At 43.8% G+C, this 17225-nt stretch overlaps 1 protein-coding gene across 1 annotated transcript in view; it reads right to left on the bottom strand.

Moving 5' to 3' along the window:
- The window catches only part of ACAD11 (acyl-CoA dehydrogenase family member 11), a 164296-nt gene that overhangs the window by 103724 nt on the left and 43347 nt on the right, over nucleotides 1–17225 (bottom strand). Inside the window, exons 11-13 of the mRNA XM_040353109.1 lie at nucleotides 9268–9406; nucleotides 5901–6008; nucleotides 1773–1871 (exon numbers count right to left, since the gene is read on the bottom strand). Coding sequence (XP_040209043.1) covers nucleotides 1773–1871; nucleotides 5901–6008; nucleotides 9268–9406 — 346 coding nt within the window. The remainder of the gene's footprint in view (nucleotides 1–1772; nucleotides 1872–5900; nucleotides 6009–9267; nucleotides 9407–17225) is intronic.

Below are 17225 nucleotides of genomic sequence, written 5' to 3'. Positions count from 1 at the left end.
GGCCAACTTAAATATGCGTGTGCCATACTGGTGGGACCTCCATGGAAGCTGGAAATCACTGTAGTAGGCAATGCAACCAATATGGTTGCCCCACACAGAGATACAGTACAGAACAAAATATGGTACAGCAAATGGAGAGTGCTCTCCTTCAATCTAAGGAGCAAAGGCTTGTATAGAAATAGCCATATGGTTCTTAAATCTTAATTGACTAATTTAATAACTATGATTGCAACAATCATCTTGGAATTAAGAACCAATATTTCAATATAGGGCTTTGCCCTTCCAGATTGGAGTAGAGCCCTAACCATTTGTTGTACCTTATTTAGTTTTCCACTGTGCAAAAGGCTCCATCAGGCCATGACATATTATGTATGTGAGCAGACCATATCTTGAAACACATGATGGTCCCTGGTTTGTGCCTGGATTCTTTTCTTTGTATGACCCAGAACAAGGTATGGTAGGTTACTAATAGTGTAAAAGATCTGCAAAGGAGACCAAAGGAAAGGATGACTACTCCCGAGTCCTCTGCCTCATTTTTTGGCCTTTGGTCTTATTTACCGGTATGCTCTGTGTGTGTCAATGACCTTCGTTCCCTCCCCCTCCGGTAAAGGGTATACATGTGTGTAGTATTCCTCTTTACTTAAAGCAGAACTTCACCCAAAATGGGAAGTCCCTCTTGTTTGTATCCTCCCACTCCCACATTTAGCACATTTTTTTGTGGGGGGGGGGGGGGGGGGGTACTGGTTTTGAGAGGTGCACGCTCCCACTTCCGGTCAGATTGCTGCGGCTATCTGGGTGGAAGTTCGGTCCCCCTCCTCCCCACCCAGCCTGCTAGGACACATCACAGGTTCCAGAAGCCTGCAGGACCATTCACATAGTTCAGTTCAAGGCTTAACTGCAGGTTTTCCTTACTAAAGATGCCGGCGCCTGTACCCAAAGCCGACTGAAGAACCAGCTCGGGTGAGGACATCACTGGATCCCTGAACAGGGAATAGTCCTTTTTTTAAAAGTCAGCCGTTCCAGTATTTGGAGCTGCTGACTTAGAATTTTTTGAGAGACTGGAGCTTCTCTTTAAAGTGGAAGTCCATTCAAACACCAACTATATTTAAACCTGTTCATATTCCCGTTCTAGGCCTATGCTAGCTAACCTGTAAAAGGAAAGATGTTTATACTTACCCACTTTGAGGGAGGTCTGGTCACATGATCGGCTCCCAGTGCAGGCTTTAGTGTAGAGGATGTCCCATAGTAAGCTTATATGTGACATCTTCAAATAGGCATTGCAGCCATTGTCGACAATCTCTCCTATTCACTGAAGCCAGTCGCTGGTGACCTGACCGAAGCACCCTCAGAATAGGTACGTTTAGACATCTTTCCTTTACAGGTTAGTTAAAATAGGCATAGAATGGAGGTGGGAGCAAGTTTAAGTATAGTTAGTATTTGACTGGACTTCAACCTTTGATGGAGAGCCAGCTAGAACATTCTCAAAACTTCTAGCAATAGGATATTTTTCATATTTTAAATATTACTTATTTTTTTACAAAGTCATTATTATCATCTAAAAGTGGTATTTAACCACTTGCCGACCAGCCGCCGCAGTTTTACGGCGACAGGTCAGCTCTGCTGGGCAAGATCACTTATATCTACGTCATTCGCGCCCCCCGCTCGCCCCTGACGCGCGTGCCCGGCGGGAACCCGCGATCGAGAACCGGGAGCTGTGTGTGTAGACAATGTGTTAAATAAAAGAAAAATGCACTGAAAGGTATTTTACTCACCACTGCTCCACCACTTTTTACCATTAACAAGGTAGCCATCTCCATCTCTCTGGATACTGCACTCCATGTTGGTGGCATCACTGGAAGCTACATCAGGTTCTGTAACAATACAAGTACACTTTTAAAACATGACCTGGTATCTTACGAGGGACATTTACAATCCATTTTCGGACCTTAGTATCTGCCGTACTACAAGTCACAGGCTTCTGTGCATGCTGCAGTCTCTTCACCATTAACCACTTGAGCACCGGAAGGTTTGCCCCCTTTTTTTTTGCAATATGCCACTTTATTGGACAATTGCGCGGTTGTGAGACGCTGTACCCAAATAAATGTATGTTCTTTTTCCCCACAAATAGAGCTTTTGTTTGCAGTATTTGATCACCTCTGCGGTTTTTATCCTTTGCACTTTAAACAAAAAATTTCTTACTAGGGAGCTGCGGTGGCTCAACGCGATTGGCACTGTGCTGACAAGCCATTCACCTCTGCAGCTAGGGGTTCGGATCCTGGTCTCGGCTACATGTGAATTGAGTTTGGTGGTCTCAGCCCGGCTCCCGGTGGGTGTGCTATGCGAGGTAAGCCTGCGCTTAGTACGCCCACCCCCCTCCCACAAAAAGCACCACACTTACACGCACTCTAAATTGGGTTAACATGCACGCACTTTGACCACGCGGTCTCTAAAAAGAGAGGCGAAGGACTAACGGGGGTGGTTGAGCGGGCTAGATCCTCTCACTCCCTTATAGGGAGTCCCTCTGCCCAGTTGGGCTTCAAAGCAGAGCAGGTAGGGCGGGCTGTGTGGGAGGACCCCCTCACACACCCGCCATTGCCACCTGGGGCATGGAGAAAGGTGGCAGATTGCCTCTGGGGGAGGCCTGCCTACTCCCAACTCCTGCAGTCCGGCTCCTCTCTCGAGTACACGCACAAAATACACTTAAAAAAAAAAAAAAAAAAAGGAAAAAAAAAAAAAAATGTCTTACTTACTGCTATAAAACAAATTCAAAAGTCAAAAAAATGGAAACAATCTAATATCTTATTCAATTAAGGCCAATATGTATTCTGCTACATATTTTTGCTAAAAAAAAATCCCAGTAAGTGTATATTGATTGGTTTGCGCTTAAAAGTTATAGCGTCTACAAAATATTAGATAGATTTACGGAATTTTTATTTTATCTATTTTTTTTTTACTAGTAATGGCGACTTATAGCAGGACTGCGACATTGCGGCGGACAAATTGGACACTAACTGACACTTTTTTTAGGGGAGCTATAAATATGCACTGTCACTGTACTAATGACACTGACAAGGACAGGGTTAACATCAGGGGCAATCAAAGGTGTAAATTTGTTCCTAAGGAGCGATTACTAGCTGTGTGGGATGTGATTTTACATTGAGAAGGCACAGATCCATGTTCCTGCTAAGCAAAAACACAGGATCTCTTGTTCTGTCTCGGGAACGATTGGCGGGTCCACAGGACCTGCTGATTGGCTTCCGTTGTGTTCAATCACAGCGCGAGCGGGTCGCCGGCGTCGCTCGTGCGGGCCCCAGACCCAGAAGTTCAGAATCACGTACAAGTATGTGATTCTGCACAGGAGAGTCGCCTTGCTGCTGTATATATACACAGTATACGGTCAGCAAACGGTTAAAGTGGAACTTTAGTCAAAAATTAAAGTGTTTGTACACCCTTACAGACCACTTTAACCTACAGGTAAGCCTAGATTAAGGCTTACCTGTAGATGCAACAAATATCTAATACACGGTTTAAGAGATATTTGCGAAAGAAAGGCACCGATGTCTACGGCGCTTGCAGGTGCACTGAGCATGCCGTGACTAACGGCGATCATGCCGTTAAAGGCGGCACCCGCATACATGCGCAGGAGTGACGTCATCGCGACTCCAGCCAGTCACAGCGCCGGAGCCGCGATATGCGGAATTCACTTGTGGAGAGATGTCGCTGACGGAGGAGGTGACCGAGCACTGCTGCGGGGGCTTCGATCTCAGGTAAGTACTTCATAATGACCTAGTATGCTATGCATACTAGCTCTTTATGCCTTCGCCTTGCAGAATGTTTAAAAAAAAAAGTTTAAGTTTAAGTCCTGCATTTCTGGAAAATAGTGGCAAGAGAATCTTTCTGGATCTTTACATTACACTTTGTATCCGGATGGTCTCAATGAGACGCCTGAATCCACCCTGATGATTGAATCATACCCCTGAATAGTTGCAATTCAAAGAGGCAGTCAGTCAGTCAACTATAAAGTGCCTAAACTTGTTGTGATGAGTCACAACAGAAGAAGCAGTTGTAACTCATTGTTCATTAACCACTTGACCACTGGGCACATAAACCCCCTTAATAACCAGGGGGTATTGCAGAGTATTGCGGGGTATTGCAGAGTATTGCGGGTTATTGCAGAGTATTGTGGGGTATTGTAGAGTATTGCGGGGTATTGCAGAGTATTGTGGGGTATTGCGGGGCATTGCAGAGTATTGTGGGGTATTGCAGAGTATTGCGGGGTATTGCAGAGTATTGCGGGGTATTGCAGAGTATTGCGGGGTATTGCAGAGTATTGTGGGGTATTGAAGAGTATTGCAGGGATTGCACAGTATGGGGCAGAGTATTGTAGGGTATTGTGAGTATTGGGCAGGGATGGCTGAGCAGGGATGGATGGATGGCTGGATCTGTGATTTCATTTGTCACAGATCCAGCCCATAGCACTGCTGCTGCCTCCGCTCTCTCCTCTCTCCTCTCACACTGTACCGTTCGGTACAGAGAGGGGAGGGAGGAACCGGCATCATGTCATTGGACGGAGTGATCACGTGGTAAACCGCCGCTATCAGTGGCGATTTACCGTGATGCGCTGGGTCCTCTGGACCCGGCGGTCATGGACACTCCCGTGTGCGTGCCACCCAGGGGGCGCGCGAGAGCGCGATTCTGGGAGGACGTCCATGGACGTCCTCCCAGAGTTAAGGAAACGCATTGTAGCCGTAATTCGGCTATGGGGCAGTGATTAAGTGGTTAAGGCTATTTGGTGCAACGGTTTGTAAGTCATAGATCCAGCGACATTCATGTTACAGTAACAGGCGATGGCGATCTCCACCTCTGGTGAGTGAGGGAACGTAGGCAATCACCATACATTTGAGGGTGGGAAGTGGAGGGTTTAGTTCAAGGAAATGATGTGCCACCGGTTGTGTGGAGGCTCTCAAAGACAACGCCCTTTGTATAGCCGACTGATGATTAATAAAACGGTCTCTAGGTCATTGTTTTTTCTGTATTTCTTGTTAATCAATAAACATTTTGAAAGTAAAAACAAAACAAAAAAATCACAGTCTCTAAAGGGAGTAATGGTATTGCCCACATAATACAATCCGCAAGGGCAATGTTATAGATCACATATTCTGAAGTGCATGTTAAGCCCTGTACACACGGGCCAGAATCTCGTCAGGAAAAAAACGCAGTTCTTCCTGACAAGATTCTTGGCACGAAATCTCTTGCCGCCTGGGTGTACAGACACTCCATTCAAAAGAACCGCAGTTCTTTTGAATGGCAAGAACGTGGTGACGTCATCGCATACGACGAGCATGCGCTCGTCACATTCGTTTCTGTCGCCGCCATCTTGCCGCACCATACCTATGCCTAGGAAGCTACCGCACATTTGTCAAAGTAATTTTGAGCATGCGCGGGTTTCCACGGCGACAGGTAAGTATACACAATCTCGGGTTTCTCGGCAGGAAATTCCTGCCGAGAATCCCGACGAGAAAATAGAGAGCAGGTTCTCTATTTTTCTCGTCAAGATTTTAGGCAGTTTTCTTGATGAGAAACCTGAAAGCCTCGTACACACGCTTGGTATACTCGGCAAGAAAGCTCTGCCAGCAGTTTTCTTGCTGGTTCTTGCAGAGTAAACCGAGCGTGTGTATGAGGCTTAAGTCTATGTTTAATAAAAATCAATTTGCCAGATTGAGGGTGTAAAAAATATATATTGTCCAATGAGCATGTGCTGCAATCAGGAAAGCAGTAGCAGCTGGTGGTATTTTGCTGGTGGTACCAGGAATGGGAAACCAGAGCATGTGGCAGTTCAGTTTGGACCAACAAGTGCTTGAGATTTCTCCACCTGCAATGATGAGGAGAGGAGACCATACCTGTCATGCAGAAACAAGACTGGATTTCTCCAGCAAGAAGAGGTTCCAGCCACTGCTTCTTCTGCTCCTCAGTACCGTACATGTGAAGCACCTCCATGTTGCCTGTATCTGTAGATATTACAAATGTAATCATTTACGATACAATTCTGAAAACATTGCAGGAACAAAATTACTTATCCACATACTAACAGAAAATGTATCACAACTCAGTCATTATCTTAAGCCTCGTACACACGAGCAGTTTTCCCGGCAGGAAAACTGCCAAGAGAGCTTTTGGCCTGGGAAAACCAGACGTGTGTATGCTTCCTCGCAGTTTTCCCGACAGGAAAACAGCCGGGAATCCCGGCGGGAAAATAGAGAACCTGCTCTCTATTTTCCCGTCGGGATTCCTGGCGTTTCTTTTTTTCCCCGCCAGATTTACTAATACTTTCCTATGGGAAACACTGCGAGACAGTGCTGATGGAGCATACACACGGCCGGGATTCCCGGCCAAAGCTCTCATGGCAGTTTTCCTGCCGGGTTCTCGGCTTTCCCCTCGGTTTTCCCGGCGGACTTTTTACCGCCGGGAAAACCAAGCGTGTGTACAGGGCTTTAGCGTTACTGAATCCAGGACTCGGAATTCACTATATCTAGCCTCCCACTGTACACAGAACATGGAAATGCAATTATTTTAGTAAATATAAAATGCTAAATACCTGTTCTCGACAGCAGTATATAGCAGTCTTGTGACTTCTATCGGTGCCTGGCTGAGCACTGGTTAAAGTTTGTAGGAGCAGTTTTTGATCTTCTCTGACTGTCTTATGAGGCTGCATAACTCCTGACTCTCTGTCTGGACAGTGCTGATCGGCTTGTAGCGATCACATGCACTGTCTCAAAGAAAAAAAAAAAACTCTCTAGCAAGACACACCAAACTGAGCATGTGCAGAGTGTCCCCATGGCTCTGTACTATCAGAAGAGGGACTGTGGAAGAAGGGGAGGATCAGAGAAGACAGGACCAAACAGTCTTTTTACACAAAGCGGAAGATTAATCCCCTAGGTTCCACAGTGAGTATAACAAGTATGCTTTACTGCATATACAGACTGATTTTACTGTTGTGGGTTTAGCAACACTTTAATATTGCCAGTCTCATGTAATAAGTGAGTTCATACAGCTGTAATAATACGCATGATATAAACATTTACTTAGCACTGCAAACAAATTACATATATAACAATGATCTAACAGAGAAATCTCATATGCTACAATGTTCTAACTCAGCTGTCTTTGAAAGCTTTACTCCCAACTAAAGATTGGGAACCAATTAGTCATTCCCAAGCATGTAAACACGAAGTTAGCAATGACATGCAAGCTAAAGGCTTAATTTAGCAAACCATGCTTAATGCCATGTACACAGGATCGCGATTTCCGACTAGAAAACCGTGTTTTTTTTCAGCAGAAAAACAGCTGAAATTTGTCTTGCATACACACGGTCACACTAATTTTGGCTGAACTTCCAAATGTCAAGAATGCAGTGATTTACAACACATACGACGAGTCGAGATCAATGAAGTTCAATAGGCAGTTCGCTCGTCTGCTTGATTCTGAGCATGCACTTTTTTTGCGCGTCGTAATTGCATACAGGCGGGAATATTTCTTGTCACGAAAATTGAGATCCTGCTCTCCATCTTTTCTTGGCAGGAAAATTTATAGAAAAAGTGTGATGGAGCATACACACGGTCATTTTTCCTGACAAAAACCTCACATCGCACTTTTCCTGTAACGAAAACCAATCGTGTGTACGAGGCATTAGGCTTGCAGAGACCACAGCGTCCCGAACGTGACAGTGTGCCGCCCCCCCCCCCCCCCCCCCCCCGTTTAATACTCTAATTGTCTAATATAGTATTATATTGTGTCCATCTGTCAGCCTTTTAAAAGGCACAGAATATTTACAGATATAAAAAAGTATAAAAAGATATAATCTAACAATTTACAGTCTGTAATATATGTTTCTTTAGTATATATATATATATATATATATATATATATATATATATATATATATATATATACATACACACATACACACACATACATACGTATATATATATATATATATATATATATATATATATATATATATATATATATATATATATATATATATATATATATATATATATATATATATATATATATATATATATATATATATATATATACACACACACACACCCACACATATACATACACGCACCGTATATATACTCGAGTATAAGCCAAGATTTCCACTACTTTTTTAGGGCTGAAAATAGCCCTCACGGCTTATACTTGAGTCAGTGTACCTGTCGGGTCGCGGGCGTCGATTTTTCTAATGTCGTGTCTTCCCCCTGGTCCGTGATAGGCGCTTGACACTGTGTTCCGCTACTGCCTATCATGGAGGTCCTCTCATTCTCTGAGTTTCTCAGCAGAAACTGTGTTCAGTGTTCTGCTTTTCATGGACGTCCCCTTGTCCGAGGATGAAAGAAGGTCCGTGATTGGCGGAACACTGAACACAGTGTCTGCTGGGAAACTGAGTCCGAGCAAGAGAGGACCTCCGTCATAGGCGGTAGCCGTTACACAGTGTCAGACGCCTATCACAGACCAGGAGGAAGCCGCGAGTTTTGAAATATGGACGCCCGCGATCCGACAGGTACACTGACTGAATGGGACCAGGAGGAAGACGCAACTTTTGAAAAATGGATGCCCGCAGCCTGCAAGAATACAGGTACACTGAGGCTGCAATGGGCACAGTGAGAATGGGAACAGTAAGGCTGCAATGGGCACAGTATGAATGGGCACAGTAAGGCTGCCATGGGTACAGTAAGGCTGCAATGGGCACAGTGAGAATGGGCACAGTAAGGCTGCAATGGGCACAGTAAGGCTGCAATGGGCACAGTGAAAATGGGCACAGTAAGGCTGCAATGGGCACAGTGAAAATGGGCACAGTAAGGCTGCAATGGGCACAGTGAAAATGGGCACAGTAAGGCTGCAATGGGCACAGTAAGACTACAATGGGCACAGTGAGGCATGCAAATGGGCATTGTTGACCCTCTTTTCCGCTTAGAGCAGCTGCACCCTAGGCTTATACTTGAGTCAATACGTTTTCCATTTTTTTGTGGTAAAATTAGGGCCTCAGCTTATACTCGGGCCGGCTTATACTCGAGTATATATATATATATATATATATATATATATATATATATATATATATATATATATATATATATACATACACACACACATATACACACACACAAATACACACACACATACACATATAAACACACACACTAAAAGACAATTACTGCAGCGAGGACAGAATTATCTATATACTGCTATAATTAATACCTGGTGCTTGGCAATTAAAAACTTCCGGAGCAAAGAAACATTTTCCCGTTTCCTCTGCAATAAAGGCATAGTCAGTCTGGCTTAGACCACTTACAGATGGAAGGAACAGGTTCCACAGGCCTTCAGATTTAGCCAATACCTAGAAGCAGAATAAAGACAATTGTTATTGGTATCAGGTACCTGTCACTGGCCTAAAGCTGCACAAAAAGGATGTACAGTATTTACACCAAAATAGGTTACTGTCCATCTGTGAAATATTTGGTTAGTCAGTGCCACAATGTAATCTTCAATGTCTAATAATGCTATAGAACATGCTCTAAACTAAACAATGAAAACGCAACCCCTAAATTAAATGAATACAAGGGTCAAACAACAGGCAACTGGAAAGGTCTTTTACCCTAAACACTTCAGCCCCTGGAAAGTTTTACCCCCTTAATGAGCAGGCCATTTTTTATGATACGGTACTGGTACTGACAATTGCGCGGTCATGCGACGTTGTACTCAAACAATATTTTTTACTTTCTGCTATAAAATATATGGAAAATATATATATCTATCCAATATATCCAATATATATATATATATATATATATATATCTATAAAAAAAAAATTCTTCATCAGTTTAGGTCAATATATATTCTTCTAAATTTTTTTGGTAAAAATAAAAAAATAAATCGCAATACGTATATATTGATTGGTTTGCGCGAAAGTAAAGTTATCGCATCTACAAACTATGGCAAAGATTTATGGACTTTTTTTTTTTTATGTTTTTACTGGTGATGGCGATCTGCGATTTTTAGCGGGACTGACATTGCGGCAGACAAATCTGACTCCAAGTGACACTTTTTGGGGACCAGTAACATTATTACATTGATCAGTGCTAAAATAACAGGATTTTAATATCAACTTACCTGTAAAATCCTTTTCTTGGAGAACACCATGGGACACAGAGCCAAATTCATTACATAATGGGTTATATGCTCACCATAGGTGATTGTACACTGGCACAACCAATCAGAGACAGTTCCCCTCCATATAGCCCCTCCTATCCCGGGAGTACCTTAATTTTGTAGCAAAGCAATAAGGTTCCCTTTAAGAACGGGGGGACCTCTGTGTCCCGTGGTGTACTCCAAGAAAAGGATTTTACAGGTAAGCTGTTATAAAAATCATGTTTTCTTTATCGTACACCACAGGACACAGAGCCATATTCATTACATAATTGGATGTCCCAAAGCAATGCCCTATATAAAAGGGGGGGGGGGGGGGAAGACACAGATCAGGCAGACCACCATGGACAAGAAGCTCTATACTGACGCCTGCAGCACACTTCGCCCAAAGGCGACATCCTCATGTCCTGTCACATCTATCTGATAAAATTTAGAAAATGTGTGGACTGAAGACCAAGTTGCAGCCTTGCAGATCTGGGTCACCGAAGCCTGGTGGTGCACTGCCCATGAAGCACTTATCGCCCTGGTTGAGTGCGCCTTAACAGAAAAAGGAGGGGTCCTATCCTTTAAACCATAGGCTTAAAAAAATCGTCTGTCGGATCCACCTGGAGATAGTGGATCTTGACACCGCTTGTCCCTTTCTTGGGATCATCCGGCAAAATAAACAAAATATTTGTCTTGCGTATCTGAGTGATTGTCTGCAGATACACCTTTACAGCTCTCATAAGATCTAGAGAGTGTGATTGATTGATTTTTGAGCTTAATTAGGCGCCAAATGCCCACTGTTTCCTCTGCTGTCTGCGGATTCGAAAAGAAAGAAGGTAGGAAAATGTCCTGATTTAAATGAAAAGCCGACACCAACTTAGGTAAAAAGGCAGGATGGGGTCGCAGTACAATTTTGTCTTTATGACAAAATAAATAAGGCTCCTTGCAAGAAAGAGCTGCTAATTCAGATACTCTTCTAGCTGAAGAGATAGCAACCAAAAACGCCAATTTCCTGTTTAAAAGTGTGGCGAATAGGTTCAAACTGTTGCTTCTGCAACACAGATAATACTAAATTCAGATCCCATGGGCAGAAAGGAGACTTGACTGGCGGATTGATCCGTAGTACCCCCTGAATGAAGGCCCAGACTAGGGAATGAGATGCCAGTAGTCTTTGAAAGAAGACTGATAGAGCTGATATTTAACCCTAAATTGTACTAAGGGCTAGTTTCATATCCACTCCTAGCTGGCAAGAATCCTGCTTATGTCATATCTTTGAGGATTCCATTTGTTGGTTTCGCAACATATGCTTCCCAGACTCTAAAGTAAATCAGTCTGGAGGCTGGTTTTCTGGCATAAATAAGTGTAGAAAGCACTGGGCCTGCAAACCCTTTCTTCTTCAGAATGTGGGTTTCAGCAGCCAAACCGTCAAACTTAGCGTTTGTAAGGAAGGATGGATGGAACACTGGACCTTGCGACAGCAGGTCGTGGCGAAGCGGAAGCTTCCAGGATGTTCCTACCGCCATCTTTATGATCTCAGCGTACCAAGGTCTTCTGGGCCAATCTGGGGCCACTAAGATTACAGAGATCTTTTCCTCTTTGATCCTCCTCCTATCGGAGGGAATGCATAGATCAATGAAACTGATTCCATGGGACCATAAGCGCATCCGATCCGTAGGCCAGAGTATCGATTGTCCTGGACACAAATTTGTCCAACTTTCTGTTGAATCTGGAGGCTAACAGGTCTTTATCCGGGTTTTCCCCATCTCTGGCATATGGCCTGAAAGATCTCGGGGTGAAGAGACCACTCTCCTGGTAAAAGTTGCTGGAAACTCAGTCTGCTTGCCAGTTCTCTACCCCTGGAACAAAGATTACAGATAGACAAGGCACCTGTTCTTCTGCCCATTTTAGACTGCGATTCACCTCCTTCTGGGCGCCCTGAGTGCGGGCACCTCCTTGGTCATTGATGTAAGCTACTGCTGTAGCATTGTCAGATTGAATCCCAATTGGGTGACCGTCTAACCTGCTTGTCCAGGTCTTGAGGGCCAAGTAAACTGCCCGTAATTCGAGTATGTTGATGGACAGACTTCTTTAGATTTTGGCCCAGCTTCCCTGGGCTGAAGCTTCTTCCCACACAGCTCCCCAGCCATTAGGCTGGCATCTGTAGATATCACTCTCCAGGTGATAGGGAGAAAGGATCTTCCTTTCTGCAAGTTCTTGGTCTGTAACCACCAACTGAAGCTTTGGCGCACCTGAGAGGACAGGTGCATGGGTAAGTCCAGAGCTTGGATCTTTTTGTTCCAGGTGGCTAGAATGCTGCCTTGAAGTAGTCTCGAATGGGACTGGGCATAAGGGACGGCCTCGAAAGAGGCTACCATCTTGCCCAATAGTCGCATGCAAAGGCGGATTGAAGGTCTTTTCTTTGCCTTGACCTTGTGGATTAGGTCCTTTAGCAACTTGATCTTTGATTCTGGTAAGAATACCCGACTTTGGGCTGTGTCTATGATCATGCCCAGATACTCTACCCCTCTTTGGGCTTGTAGAGCAGATCTTTGTAAGTTTACAATCCATCCTAGGTGCTCCAGTTATTTTATAGTGGTAAGCACTGTGTGGTCTAATCCTGCCACGGACTGATCTATTACAAGTAGATCGTCTAGATAGGCTGTTATCCCTTGGGACAGTAGATGATCCAATCCTTTGAAAAAAGGACGCTCTTTTTAGAGGAACTTTGGAGAGTCCTGAGCTTTGAAACTGGGAAGGTGGGATTTCTTGAAATTCCAGTTTGTACCCCAAGGATACTACCCATCTGTCCTGTATTTCTGTCTGCCAGTTTATATTTCTCCAACTCTTCTCCGAAGAGGCATTCACCATGAAAAGGAAAACTTGCTAAAAGTTTTTTGCATGGCAGTTCAGCAGACCAGTGCTTTAACCAAAGGACTCTGCGCATATGTACCAACTGGAGTGTAAGACGAGATGCTTGCTGGATCGAATCTCTCATAGCATCTATTGTAAAACACGAGGCTTTGGGAAAATTTCTGGACAACTTCTTAAGTCCCTCCTTTACACATACCCACTGCAGCTACAGCAAGTTGTGCAACTGCACCTGCTTGTAAGAAGGAGGATTTCAATAAGGATCCCAGCATTATTTCTGAAGGGTCCTTGAACACCTGTGCGTCCTCTACTGGACAAGTCAGGTTTTTATTCACAGAAGATATGGCTGCATCTACTGCAGGCAAACTCCACTTCTTGGTAAATTCCTCCTCCATGGGGTAAAGAATTTCAAATTTCTTTGGAGGAGAGAAGCACTTGTCTGGGTGTAACCAGTCTGTGTAAATCAGCTTCTTTAGCAGTGGATGAACTGGAAAAGAGCCTGAACTCTGCAGGGATTTTAATGAACCTAGAGAGGAGACAGGTGATTCTAAAAAATCAGAGGGAGACAGCCTGGATGCAGAACGTACTGCTTCAGCATAACATTGCACCTGTGATCTTAGCATCTAGGAAGCAAAGAAAGGCTCCTCTGACTCCTCATACCTGTCCTCTGCAGGTATAGCCTCATCTTCCTCCTTCTCCTCTTCAGATCTTTCTGACAGAGGATCTAATGAAACAAAGGAGATCTGCTTCGCTTTTTGTCCCTTTGTGAGGACTTAGCGATTAAAGTAGCAATCTTTGCTTCCAATTTCTCCATGGCTGCTGCAAAAGTGTCTTTAGTGACATATGCAGGCCCAGGTGCCACCGGAGAGAATCCTGAAAGTGGCAATGGATGGGCAAATCAAGGCTTACTGGAGAGGATGGTACCGAACAGGCACGGGTAGAACCCCCTGTCTCGGGCGGTGTTGCCTTCTTACTTTTAGCCCCTGAACCTTTCTTAAGGGAAGACATTTTTCAGAGCAACAAGTCAAGGTACCAAAATGCCTACACTACTGTGCTCAGTTTAGCAATTTACATTAAAGCGGTTGTAAACCCGCATGAAATTTTTTTATTTTTTTCCTCCTGTAAGGGAAAAGTCATAAGTCATTTACCTGTAGGTAAAAGTACAAAAAGTGGGTTTACAACCACTTTAAGTATGCAACTTAAACACACAGTTTCATGCAAAGAGTAGGTGTCTCTCTTTGGTAATGCTCACCAACCACATACAAAATTTGTATTAATGTGCATAACGAAGCCAAGGAAAGATGGAAAAATCTCCAAAAGGCATAAAATTACAGATTAGACATTCTTATAATATGTCAAAAAAAGTTAGATTTTATTTCCATCATTTACGCTTTCAAAATTACAGAAAACAAAAAAATGGCGTCTGCAAAAGTTTGGGCACCCTGCAGAATTTATAGCATGCACTGCCCCCTTTGCAAAGCTGAGACCTGCCAGTGTCATGGATTGTTCTCAATCATTGTCTGGGAAGACCAGGTGATGTCAATCTCAAAGGTTTTAAATGCCCAGACTTATCTGACCTTGCCCCAACAATCAGCACCATGGGTTCTTCTAAGCAGTTATCTAGAAAGCTGAAACTGAAAATAGTTGACGCTCACAAAGCTGGAGAAGGCTATAAGAAGATAGCAAAGCATTTTCAGATGTCAATATCCTCTGGTCGGAATGTAATTAAGAAATGGCAGTCATCAGGAACAGTGGAAGTTAAAGCAAGATCTGGAAGACCAAGGAAAATATCAGACAGAACAGCTCGCAGGATTGTGAGAAAAGCAATTCAAAACCCACGTTTGACTGCACGAACCCTCCAGAAAGATCTGGCAGACACTGGAGTTGTGGTACACTATTCCACTATAAAGAGATACTTGTACAAATATGGTCTTCATGGAAGAGTCATCAGAAGAAAACCTCTTCAACGTCCTCACCACAAAAATCAGCGTTTGAACTTTGCAAATGAACATATAGACAAGCTTGATGCATTTTGGAAACAAGTTCTGTGGACCGATGAGGTTAAAATAGAACTTTTTAGCCAGAATGAGCAAAGGTACGTTTGGAGAAGAAAGGGCACATCATTGAATGAAAAGAACCTCTGTCCAACTGTTAAGCATGGGGTTGGATCAATCATGCTTTGGGGTTGTATTGCAGCCAGTGGCACAGGGAACATTTCACAAGTAGAAGGAAAAATGGATTCAATAAAATTTCAACAAATTTTGGATGGTAACTTGATGCCATCTGTGAAAAAGCTGAAGTTAAAGAGAGGATGGCTTCTACAAATGGATAATGATCCTAAAAACACCTCAAAATCCACAGGGGATTACATCAAGAGGCGTAAACTGAAGGTTTTGCCACGGCCTTCACAATCATCTGACCTCAACATAATTGAAAATCTATGGATAGACCTTAAAAGAGCAGTGCGTGACAGACAGCCCAGAAATCTCAAAGAACTGGAAGACTTTTGTACGGAAGAATGGGCAAAGATACCTCAAACAAGAATTGAAAGACTCTTGGCTGGCTACAAAAAGCGTTTACAAGCTGTGATACTTGCCAAAGGGGGCAGTACAAGATATTAACTCTGCAGGCTGCCCAAACTTTTGCAGACGCCATTTTTTTTGTTTTCTGTAATTTTTGAAAGTGTAAATGATGGAAATAAAATCGAACTTTTTTTGACATATTATAAGAATGTCTAATCTGTAATTTGATGCCTTTTGGAGATTTTTCCATCTTTACTTGGCTTCGTTATGCAAATTAATACAAATTTTTACCTGGGGTGCCCAAACTTTCGATCCCCACTGTAGCTTACATGTCCCCAAGCTGCTGTGTCCCGAGAGAGAGCTGCTGCTGTCTTTCTTGCTGCCTCTGGCTCCTATCTGGGCGCCATTTTCAAATTCTGCATCCCGTGCGCGCTTCCGGTTTCATTTCTGCTAAAGCGCGCCCCCGGGCGACCTAGACAGCTGGGGTGGCTGCCTGGAGGCATGGGGGACCTTCCCTGTGCCTTTCCTGGCATTTTTCGTCCCCTTTTAGGGAAGATAAGAGTGGTATGATGCAGAGCTCTGCAGCAGAAAGCGTGCTTGTGGTGTCTGTGGCTTAAGGTGAGCAAGTTCAAGACTATTACTCCCTCCGGTGGCCAAACTTGAGAAGACACTTCTCTAAAAACATTTTCGGAAAAAAAGGTCCTAATAAAGTTTAGGCTTCCTTTTCCCTTACCTTATCCCCACAGCAGGGTTTAACTGCCTTTACAGACAGTCCCAATCTTCACCCATCTCCGCGGGCTTTGTGTGCCAACCTTAAGGGGTATGGGTTCCTATTTAAAGGATACCTCTTCTCTGGGCCATGTAAAAGACTCTGACCAGGCCTTTTAGCTGCAGTAGCCAAAGTGCTGGAACTTCAGAGCCCAGTCCTCCAAAGAGAGAGATTACAGGCAACGCCTCATACGTGAGGCCCGGATCCAATTTTGGCTTAAATAATTTAGCATCCTGGATGGACCCGACAGTCTAGCTCTTCTAGCCCTCAAAGGGTTCTTTGAGCTTCCCTTAGCACTTCTCCACATGTCCAATCCTTAGACACTGGTGAAAAAACTGAGGTACTCCCCGGATGGGAGGGGCTATATGGAGGGGAACTGTCTCTCATTGGTTGTGCCAGTGTCCAATCACCTCTGGTGGGCATATAACCCATTATTTAATGAATATGGCTCTGTGTCCCGTGGTGTACGATAAAGCAAATGCACTGATCAATGTATAAATGACACTGGCAGGGAAGGGGGTTAACACTAGGGGGCGATCAAAGTGTTGACTGTGTTCCCTGTGTGTTCTAACTGTGTGGGGGCTGGGCTCACTGGAAAACCACAGAGATCGCTGTTTCCGATCACTGGGAATGGTAGATCTCCATGATGTCTCCTGTCAGAATGGGAATCTGCCTTATTTACATAGGCAGATCTCCGCTCTGCCTCTGTGTACTGTGGTCGCAGTTAATTCATCCTCTGCATTAAAGTGTCATTAAACCTAAATTATTATAAACCATCAACACATGCTATAACACATTATGTGCACACTCACTTAGCCACTAGGGCAGTTTTCTTTTTTGTAGATTGCAAAAAATCATCCCTTCTT

The sequence above is a fragment of the Rana temporaria genome, chromosome 5 (assembly GCF_905171775.1).
Source record: "Rana temporaria chromosome 5, aRanTem1.1, whole genome shotgun sequence".
In the NCBI taxonomy this organism is placed as follows: domain Eukaryota; kingdom Metazoa; phylum Chordata; class Amphibia; order Anura; family Ranidae; genus Rana; species Rana temporaria.
The sequence above is the reverse complement of the archived record's forward strand: the minus strand, read 5'-3'. Positions and strand labels throughout refer to the sequence as shown.